Source organism: Equus asinus, chromosome 21 (genome assembly GCF_041296235.1).
Source record: "Equus asinus isolate D_3611 breed Donkey chromosome 21, EquAss-T2T_v2, whole genome shotgun sequence".
Taxonomy (NCBI): domain Eukaryota; kingdom Metazoa; phylum Chordata; class Mammalia; order Perissodactyla; family Equidae; genus Equus; species Equus asinus.
Genome location: NC_091810.1, coordinates 81,438,330 through 81,449,031, shown reverse-complemented (window position 1 = coordinate 81,449,031; position 10,702 = coordinate 81,438,330). Strand labels below are relative to the sequence as shown.

At 45.1% G+C, this 10,702-nt stretch overlaps 1 protein-coding gene across 2 annotated transcripts in view; it reads left to right on the top strand.

Annotated features, from left to right (window-relative positions):
- Positions 1–370: 370 nt before the first annotated feature.
- Positions 371–10,702, top strand: part of RYK (receptor like tyrosine kinase) — a 94,688-nt gene continuing 84,356 nt past the window's right edge. Inside the window, exon 1 of one of the 2 annotated variants that reach the window (XM_044754426.2) lies at positions 371–792. In XM_044754426.2, coding sequence (XP_044610361.2) covers positions 564–792 — 229 coding nt within the window. In that variant the 5' untranslated portion in view covers positions 371–563. The remainder of the gene's footprint in view (positions 793–10,702) is intronic. The other variant, XM_070493315.1, reaches the window with a different exon arrangement.

Sequence of the window (10,702 nt, the reverse complement as noted above, 5' to 3'; positions counted from 1 at the left end):
GCAGGTTTCTCCTTTGCAACCGGAGCGCCCGCATCCAGGCATTTCCCAGGATTTGGGGGGCCCGCTCGGCTGCAGGCCGGCCCGGGCCTGCCTGGTCTCTCCGTCCGGGGGGCGGGGGGTGTTGCAGACAATGGACAAGCAAACAAGAGGCCGGTGACAACGTGCAGCAGGGATGGGCTCCCTTACAGGGTGACCAGAGAGCCCTTTGCCGGCAGAGGCACTTTAAGACCGAGGCGCTCCCCTCCAGGCCAGGCCCGCACCGCGGCGGGAGGTGGGGAGGGGGCCGGGGGCGCGGCCCGGGCGTGCGTGCGCGCTCTCGGGGCTGCGGCGGCGTGCACGGGCGCGCCCCCGCGGTCAGCCCCCCTGCAGTGGACGATGCCGCCGAGGAGGCGGCGGCGGCGGCGCGCTCCGGCGGTCTGAAGTGGCGGCCGGCTGCCACGGGCCGGCGGCGCGATGAACTGGGCGGCCGCCCCCGGCTCGGGGCTGTGAGGGGCTCGGGGCCGGGGGGGGGCGGCGGCGGCGCGGCGGGCGGCCCACGCTCCTCCTCGGCGGCGGCGGTGGCCATGCGCGGGACGGCGCGGCCGGGGCCGCCGGGCCAGGGCCGCCTCCCGAGGGCCCGCGGCCTGAGGGCCCCGCCGCCGCCGCTGCTGCTCCTGCTCGCGCTGCTGCCGCTGCTGCCCGCGCCCGGCTCCGCCGCCGCCCCGGCCCCGCGGCCCCCGGCGCTGCCGCCCTCGGCCGCGGGGCCCAGCGTTAGCCTCTACCTGAGCGAGGACGAGGTGCGCCGGCTCATCGGTGAGTGGGGCCGCCTGCGCCCGGGCGGGCCGGGCGGGCCTCGGCTGCTTCCGGCCGCCGGCGGCCCAGTCCGCGCGCCGTGGACCGCGGGCGGGTCCCCTCCTGTCCCCGGGGCTCCCCATCCCGTCCCGCGCCCCGGGGCACCCCGGGCCCGGCCTCTGCCTGCCGTGCTGGCTGGGAGGTGTGGTCCCTGCCCGGGTCAGCCTTCCGGCCTCCCCGCTGCGCTCTCGCTGCCCCGCGGCGAAAGGACCCGGGGACCCCTCGGCCGCCGCCAAAGACCCGGATCCACCCCAGTCCAGCCTCTTCGGCCCTTCGCCCTATTCCCTCGAGTCAAGCGCCCCTACAGCTTTTCTTCCTTGCCGCTCCAAGTTTCTGTGACCCTGTGCGCGTCACTCCAGGGCCCTGGATTTTGGATATCTTGAAATTCACGTTTTATTTAGACTAGACTTGCAAACGCTTGGCTGTGGTTTTGATGCCGCAGTAGAGGCCACACTACTGTGCTCATCCTTTCTGGTTATCATACTTTTCTAAAAAATGAGGGGGGGGGAGGGGAGGGTTATAGGGGCCCTACATGTTGTGGCGGTCTCCAAATCTTGCTACCACTAAGCATGTTCTAAAATAATGAGTCTCCAGGTAGCAGACTTTTTAGCTTCCTTAGTACCTTTTTGGTTCTTGTCTTGGCTGTGTGTGTTGGAGTATGGCCTGATTCCCTACCTTGTAGAGGAAGGAGAACTTGGCTTTGGATCAGTTGGTGATTGTGTTCTACTGAGCTAGCTTTGTCGTTTAGGGAATTAATTTGAAAACTAATGGTGTTCTCCTGTTGGGACTTTGTAGATTCTGGAAATGACCCGTTAGAGGAAGATCTGATGGAAACGGCCCCAAATGGGAAGTCTCTGGTAGTTGCAGATACTTAAACGTTGACTTTCTTTTGTGTATTAAATATAAATATAAAGTGAAATAAAGGCAGTCCCTTTATTTCAGCTCAGGTTTGTCGTGCATCTGAGTGTTTAAAGGAAAAAAACTATTCTCTAAAGCATCTATTGTCTGTCAGTTTTATTTTATTCTTTTAAGTTATAAGACTTTCTTAAAGTGTGTTGAGTTCGACTCAATGTTGAAGTGGAATTGCTTTTACCAGACTGTTTAGACGTTGTTACATACATATATGGGTTTGTAGTCTTTAACCAAAGAAGAATGCTCTGTTTTTGTAATGTCCTGCCATTCTTAATCCTCTTTTTAGTCTAGCCGAATTAGCTGCATTTAGTTAATTAAAACTGCAAATTGGGTACTACTTGGAACATAAGACAAAGGTGTAGGAAAAATAATGAATGCTTATAAATCAACTCATATCACATTAATTTTTTAAAAATATTAATGTGTTCTGCATGGTTTTTGTTGGTTAAAATTGTGTATATAATTTGTGACTTTGTTTACATGTAAGAAACCAGCCTGGGTGGGATTAGGGGACAGGGACAAGAGGCTGACATCGATTGAGTGCCTGCTGTATACTTGCCCCTACGTGTTTTATGTATATCATTTCCTCTAATTTTCTTGTCATCCTGTGAGTTAGATATCATTATTCCCATTTTAGAGATGAGGAAAGTAAAGCTTTAGGTAACTTGCTCAAGGTCACACAATTTATAATCATTTAAAAAAAATCAAATAGTGTTGACATAGGCCACAAAGTTTTATTGAATGAAATGAAGATATTGTTTATGTAGAAGTTTGATTATGGCATGATGAAAAAGCAATCATTGCTAATTAATACTGAAGTGATGTATTTGTGACCTGATTGATGAGCATACAGTTTATGCCCAGAAGTGGGCTCTTTGGAGGAGGCGAGGGCGTATTGCCTCACTGATCAACCTTGTCCACCTCTGGGGCCAGAGGGACCTCCAGCAGTATTTTCTCTAATGCAGCTAGAGTTGACCTGTTACAGTGGGTCTCTTGATTCTCCGTCCTGCCAGATCCAGGTCCTTTCCTTCCATCCCTTCCCATCTCCCTCCTGTGTTCTACCTTTAAAATATTCCTTGGCAGCCCCTGGGTGGGGAGGAGCAAGTGGGTAGGGCTGAGATGTACACCAGGCATCTTGAGTTCTCAGACTGCAGTTTCCCACAAAAACTCTTATGGTGTCTAAGACTACTTGAAATAATACTTTGTACCATATTTTTGTATCATTATGGGTTGAATGCCTTCTAAAAACTGACTTGGGAAACTAACCATCATTTTATAGTGTTTCTTAGACAATGAATTTGGAATTCCAAATAAGAAACTTATAAGTGAAGTTGATAGTGACTTTATAAATTGAACTAATTGCCCTTAATGAGAAAATAAGTTGTTTCCATCCAGTTAATACATGCACATAATTTGGAAAAACCAAATAGTGCTAAAAGGTTTAACATGAAAAACAGCAGTCTCCTGCCTTTGGTCTTTTTATCCTCCAGGACCTACTTTCCAGTGGAAGCTACTATCTCAAAGTAGTTCTGTTTATTTTTTTCCTGTTTTTTGCTTTCATATTTCTAAATCATTGTAGAGTAAGCATTTGACCTCCTACTATCATAACTGAGCACTTGCCCTCTTCTCTCCCCCAAATTCCCCAGTATAGTTACGTAACAATTTCTTGTAAAACCAGCAATCAGTATTTACATTATTGTGTATATATTTATTGCTCACTTCTGAGTTAAATAGTGACTCTTGATTATGTTTTCTTTTCCTGTACGTTTTTGTTATTGGGGGCAAATAATTGCCTTTTAAACTTTTTGATTAGTTTTGTATGCATCTATGGCTACATTCAAGCCAGCTCCCGTGGTCTAGTTGTTAAGATTCAGTGCTGTCGCTGCTGCAGCCGGGTTCCTTTCCTGGTCAGGGAACCACACCACCCTTCTTGCTCCATGTTGCTGCGATGTTGAAGCTGTGCCACCAGTATTTCAGCTACGAGCAGGGTCGTTCATGGTGCACAGGTTTCAGTGGAGCTTCCAGACTAAGATGGACTAGGAAGAAGGACCTGGCTACCCACTTCTGAAAAAATTGGCCATGGAACCCCTGTGAATAGCAGTGGAGCATTGTCTGACAGAGTGCTGAAGGTGAGAGGATGGCGCAAAAAGACGGGGCAGGGTTTGGCTCTGCTGTATACAGTTGCTAGGAGTCAGAATTGGCTTGAGAGCACTAACAGCGATGCACTACATTCCCTGAGATACTTCAAGAAATATGTTAAATGCCTTTTGATATTTTATTTTCGAGGTAACACATCAAATCATCTATCGGTTCCACTTAGAGACTTCATGCTTTGGAGCCTCCCATCCTCTTGTTCCAATCTGGACAGTAGGATTGTTTTTCCTGGCACTTCTGTTCCCTTCTCTCCTGTCCTGGAGCCTGTTGCCTGGATCTCCTGTCTCTCTTTTTCTTGGTTTGCTTCATTTTGCTACAATGTCTCCCCAGTACCTTCCTAAGAAGGGTGCATGGGAGGTGAATTATTTGAGGCCTTGCGTATCTGAAGGTGTCTCTTCTATCCTCATGTTTTATAGATGATTTGACTGAATTTAGAATATTAGGTTGAAGATAAAAATTTTTTTTCACAATTTTGATGGCATTTTCACACTGTTTTCTGGCTTCAGGTGTTTCTGATGAAAAATCCAAAGCCATTCTGGTTCCTTTTTTTCTTTTTAGGAAGCTCAGGGTCATTTTCTCTGGCATTCTGAAGTTTTATAAGCCTTTGTGTGAGTTCTTCCTTCTGTCCATCCATCATCCATCTTGACTTAGCGTGACCTTTCAATGTAATGACTCATGTCCTTCCGTTTTTAAAAATGTCTGTTACTTCTTTGATAATTTCCTACCCTTCATTTTTTGCTTTTTCCTTATGAGATGTCTATTGGTTTGGTTATGGAATCTCCTGGAATTGATCTGTAGATTTCCTTAACTTATGTTGCCTCGTATTTATTGTATTTGGAGATGGGAAGAGAGGGAGAATTTCTCAATTTTGTCTTCCAAGCTTTTATTTTTAAAATTTTAATGATGATGTTTTTAAAATTTAGAAGCTCTTTTTGTTCTGTTTCCATTTCCATTTCATTTCGTTTTCTATTTCCATTTTATTCTTGTCTTATGGATATACTGTCTTCATTTATCTTTGAGTTGTGTACGTTGTTTTTAATTTTTTTGTATGTTTAATATGTTTTTAATATTTCTTCTCCTTCCTCCATCGTGCCTACTCATTTCAGGGTTCTTTTTATGTTTGTTTAGATTGCAAATATCTGGTGATCCTTGGCTGTTTAAGTGTGAGATGCTGAAAAGTTGATTAAGGGAGAGAGAGCATGTGTGTGTGTGCTGGGGTCTGGTGACCTCCCTTGGAGTGCAGGTGGACTTTCCTTTGGCAGTCTGCCCCACGGATCAGCACCTTCACATCTTCTTTGGGTCTAGTCAGTGTCTGCAGAGAAGACACCTCCAGTCTCCTGCCTCTGGTGTGTTTGGTGATACCCTGCTGCTTGGGTTTGGGTTTGGGTTATTTGGTTGAGGAGGCACGGAGGGTGCCACTGTTCAGGCTGTAGACTTTGACTTCTCTTGTTTATGGTTGTCCTGCCTCTGTGCTTCAGTTTCTTCGGAAAAAACTTGGCGTTTCGTGCTGGACCTGGGAGCCCAACTGTTTGAAAACCCTGTTGAGAAGCTCCCTCTTTGTCAGGCCTGAGCCTCAGGCTGGCATTTGGTGGCCCTTAGGACCTCCAGGGCTGAACCCTTCAGGGGTCCTGAGGGACAGTGACCACTCCTTCAACTGTTTCCCATCTTGCAGAAGTTTGTTGAAGTGTATGGTGTGTTATTGTCTTCTTTCCCTTCCTGTTTGTCTTTGTGGTTTCATTAGTACCATTTTAGAGGAGTTGGGGGAGGATGTGGGGATAAAGGCTGGTGGTCATTCCACTGTAAATGGCAGTTAGGATTGGGCTTTGACTGTTGAGGAGCATGTGAGGTGTAGCAGTTTTTTGTAATAACAGTATTAAGAAGGATAGTAGTGGTGTGGTAGTAGTAGTTGACACTTTTTAGAGTGCTGCTGCCATGTGGTAGTCTTGCTGTGTCAGGTACAAAGGTAATCCCTGTGTTAGGTATGCACTGTTATTTCCATCTTATAGAGGAAGAAGCAGACTTGGAGGAGGTATGTAACTTAGTTCCTTGGTAGTAGGGCATGCAGTCCTGACGGAAGTCCATTCATTCAGAGACTCCAAAAGCCTTAGGAGCTATGTGGCATCCCTGTGTCCCCAGGCCCCTTCCTAGTTGCTCTCGTTTACTCTTCTTAACGAGATGCATTGTAGGCATCCATTTCCCCAGTTTACTGATAACGGCTCTGACTCAGGGCCCTTTGGGCAGTGAGTAGAGGGCCGGGTCTTGACTCAGTCCTGCCTGAGTCTGGATTCCATACTGCCTCTTTGTCAGCTCAGGAGGAGCTGTGATTGACCAAAATACTCATGGAGTAGAATCTGCAAGCCTGCAGCTACATGAGCTTGTTTGTGGTCTTGATTATTATGTGCATCCTCCCATGTTCTCTATTTGACTGATAATTCTGTTAAGTACTAAATTTTCTGGAAGTCCAGAGCTTGTGAAAGTGGTATGTCACTGGGGCAGGCTAGGGGTTTGGGGATAAAATGCTGGTGGTGAGGCAGTGTGGTATTACCTGGTCATGGCTGAGTGGCGATGGTGATGGGGAATCTGTAGGGATCAGGGGTCTCCTGAGAATAGACTCTGCCTCCCACCAATTAGGAATTCAGTCTGGATAGCTTGCTTCTCTGTTAAAATAAATACCCTCTGGAAGAGTTAAGCATTGTTCACTTCTTATTTAAAATCAGGTCAACACTAGTTGAGATAATTGCTCCCCAAATCAGTCCAGTAACAATTTTTGAAGCCCCACCAAGTACCATATATTGGGGTAGAAAATGGCGATTCAAAATTATTAAATTTCTTTTCTTGAGGAACTCAGAATTTCGTAAGAGAGACTGTTATGTCTGTGACTGTAACACTGAGATAAGAATTATATTGCTGATAGATATAAGTAGATTATTCTAGGAATAATTAGTTTTGACTCTAAAAGGGGGCGGGGGAGAGAGGCTTAGAGTTTAGGGAAGGTGTTCCAGGAAAGGAGGCAGTTCAGCCTCATCTTGAAGGATGAGTTTGATAGGCAAAAAAGAGGAGTAGTTTGTGCCAGGCAGACAAAATAACATGAACAGAGCCATAGAGGTATGGAAGCAGATGTGTGAAATCAAGGAACCGGAAAAATCTAATGCGGCTAAGATGATAAAAATTGGCAAAGCCAGGGTGTGGTAGAATATAGAGCTGGTAGGTTGGTTGAAATTGGATTAGAAATTTGGATTTTATCTTTTGATAACAAAGAGCTGTTGAGGAATTTAGGAAATTTAGGAAAGGAGAATGCAGTTGGGACGAGGTTATAGATCACTGTGGCCCCAGTGAAAAGGGCAGCTTGGAGACTGAAAAGCTGGAACTGAGAAATGGGGCAGAGTCAGCCTGTGGTGATAAGACGGATCAACTAGGATAGCTGAAGGGGTGGGATGGATTTGTGAGGAATTTATGGGGAGTTTGGAGAAGACCTAGTGGAGGAGCCCCGAGGGCTAAAGAAAACGGAGGAGTCACAGAGGAATCAAGGTTTCAGATTTGGGTAGCAAAATCGAGGGACTCTTTCCTTTGGGAAGTGGTTGAGGGAAAGAAAAATGAGATGAGCCATGTTTCTCTCCTCCCAGCACCTCTCTTTCCTCTTAAACCTCAGGCCAGGTGCTTGGTAGGGAGGGCTGGGAGGGTGTCCTCTTGCTGATATGTCTGGCATAACCTGCCACTGCCCAGACCCTGAGGAGGTGGGGTGCTGGTGGAGGTGGGTTAGCACCCTGCAGCAACCTCTTAACCCTGGGCATTTGGGTGGCGCTGGTGGCATTGACACAGCATGAATTTAAATCCATGTGTTCTTCATTGGGAGAGTAAGGCCAAGACATTGTGCAATTGTGGGTTTTGAGGGTTTTTTTCCTTCTTTATGCTACGCATGTGGGAGAACTCTATCCAATTATGGCTAAACCTGTCCCCTGTGAGTCACATCCTGAGTTTAGTCAGTTCTGAAGGTGCTGCCTAAAATATTGTTTGGATTTTAAGGGTCACTTTAGAAACAAATGAAACATGTGGGTGTTTTTTTTTTGAGCAGCCTGAATTGAGACGTTCCACAGTATTACTTCTGGGGTTTTAATGCGGTTATGCTAGTGTTCTGAAAAAACTTGCCAGCTATATGTACTAAAACAAAACAAAAACTTGGACATGAAACAGAGCCATTAGCTACTCTGAAATTATATCACACTTAAAAGTATGCTGTTTTGTGTTATCCTTCTTGATGTAAATCAAGTACAATATTTTCTAATCAAAACGTTATTAAACAACTTTCATTTGTGCAGGATCTATTAAAATGTGGTATGCCAAAATAGATGCATGTGTATTGCTGAGTTACATAATAAACATGTAATGAATAGTTACTTTAACTGTGCCCAGCAAGTGACAGTGCTGAACGGTAGAATATTTCTGAAAAGTAATTTCATAGGTCCCATTCTTATTCATAAATAAATCTGTTCTTATATAAATGTGTGTATTTTAGTATACCCCTTGCTATGTGCCAAGTATTTCATGTGTTCTTTTTTGTTTTATCAACCATAGGAAATAGGTGGCATTGACATTTTTTTAATAGATAAAGCTGAGGCTCTGAGAAATTACAGAATTTGCTGGAGGTCACAGAGATGTCTGGGGTTATGTGACTTCAAGGTGCCTGCTCTCTACTGTGCTGTCCCTGGAGACTCACTATTTCCTTAGTCTTTATCTAACCAGAATCATCTGAGTGGTTTAAACAACACACAGATTCCTAGACCTACCCTGAGCAATTTGTTTAGGGGATCTGAGATGGGGTCCAGCTAGTGAGCCTTTTTTTTTTTTTTTTGAGGAAGATTAGCCCTGAGCTAACTACTGCCAATCCTTCTCTTTTTGCTGAGGAAGACTGGCCCTGAGCTAACCTTCATGCCCATCTTCCTCTACTTTATACATGGGACGCCTACTACAGCATGGCTTTTGCCAAGCGGTGTCATGTCCACACCCGGGATCTGAACTGGCAAACCCTGGGCCGCTGAGAAGCGGAACGTGCAAACTTAACCTCTGTGCCACCGGGTTGGCCCCTAATGAGCCTTTTGAATGCCATGTTTCATTGATTATAAGGTGTACAGTTTTTCCACATTTGAACGTCTCTGAACTTGGAACCATTTTACAATCAATAGCAAGTCATCAGTTAACTGACAGCTTTTTTTCTTTCTTAGTGGCACAGAAAATGATGTACTTCAGATTAAATGAAATGCAGTGTTGTAAAAAGATATCGTAAAGGAAACTTAAACATAATTTGTCACTTTTCCTTTTTTCGGTACCTATCACAACTTTCTTTCAGAGTTGTAAAATTCACTGGTGGTATTTATTTGCTTGTGGTAATGACTGTGTACTAATGTCCTTTCAGGGAAGCCACGTGATGGCAGTGAGATATTATCATTAGGTTTAAGAGCAATAGCAGTTCAGTTTTCAGTCAGGAATTTGCTGGCAAAAGAAAGGTCAGTGGTTCTCAACCTTCCTTTGTGAAAGCCTTAGTGCCTTCCCCTAGACGAAGGCACGGATGCCCACACATATTAAGTTTTGCATACTGTGCTGGGGGTTCTTAGATTTTGAGGGTCTTTAGGGACCCCTGATAAAAGTTTATGGGTACACCAGGTCCCGCAAAAGTTGGTTCTGGAAGGAGGTATCTGTTACATTCTGTATTTTGTCCTGGGAGTCCCTGACTTCCTACATGAATTTCTAAAAATTTGCATGCATTAAGGTTCACCCTGTTGTAGTTCTGAGTTTTGACAAATGCATAGTATCCATCATAGTATCATGCCGAAAAGTTTTATCGCCCTGAAAAACTCCTTGTGAAGGGGGCATTTATATTTATAAATACCCTCCTCTTCCTTGTATTTTAAATGTTTCCTTTTAAAGTGTATTTATTATGGAAAATTTCAGACATTCAGAAGTAGACAGAATAGTGTAATGAACTCTTCTGTACCCATTATCCAGCTTCAACAATTATCAACTCACTGCCAGTTTTGTTTCATCTGTACCACTCCACTCCCCAGTGCACTCCTCGTCCTCACTCCCTGCATAATGCTTAGATTATTTTGAAGCAAACCCAGATGTATAATTTTATAAAAAATGATTTGGTATGTATTTCTAGAGACCCTTTAAAAATCTATAGCAACTATTATTACAACTAAGAAATTAACAATCATTCAGAAATATCAAGTATCTAGGCTGTTCAGATGTTCCTGATTTATAAATGAACGTTTTTATAGAGATTCTTGTTTGCCTCCCCTGCCCCCGTTTCTTCTCTTATCCCTGCTCCCCACCACACCATATGTTTAGTTACTCTGGTGCCAAGCTCTTTCTCACCCTAGGGTCTGGGGTAGATGGTTGTTCTGCCTCATGTGCTTTTCCCAGATCTTCACATAGCTGGAGCCTTCTAGATCTCAGCTTAAAGTGCTGCTTCCTTGGAGAGCCTTGCTTTCCTAGGATTGACCTCCAGTGCCACTCTATTCTTTCACTGTGTTTTGTTTTAATCACCTGATACTCTTGTTGTTTCTGTCTCCCCCTATAGGAAGGTAAATTGTGTTTGGGTAGAGACCTTGTATATTGTTTCACTCTGTAGCCGCTCCTAAAACAGGACCTGGCGTGTAGTACGTGTTCAGTAGAAGTTCAGTGAATGAATAAATGAATGAATCATACTTTTTTCTTTGGATTCACTATCTTGTGCCTTACTGTGGTCGTCATTCTCTTGATCATTTCCAATTGCCTGCTAAGCTGTTAGTCACAAGGGGAATTGGAC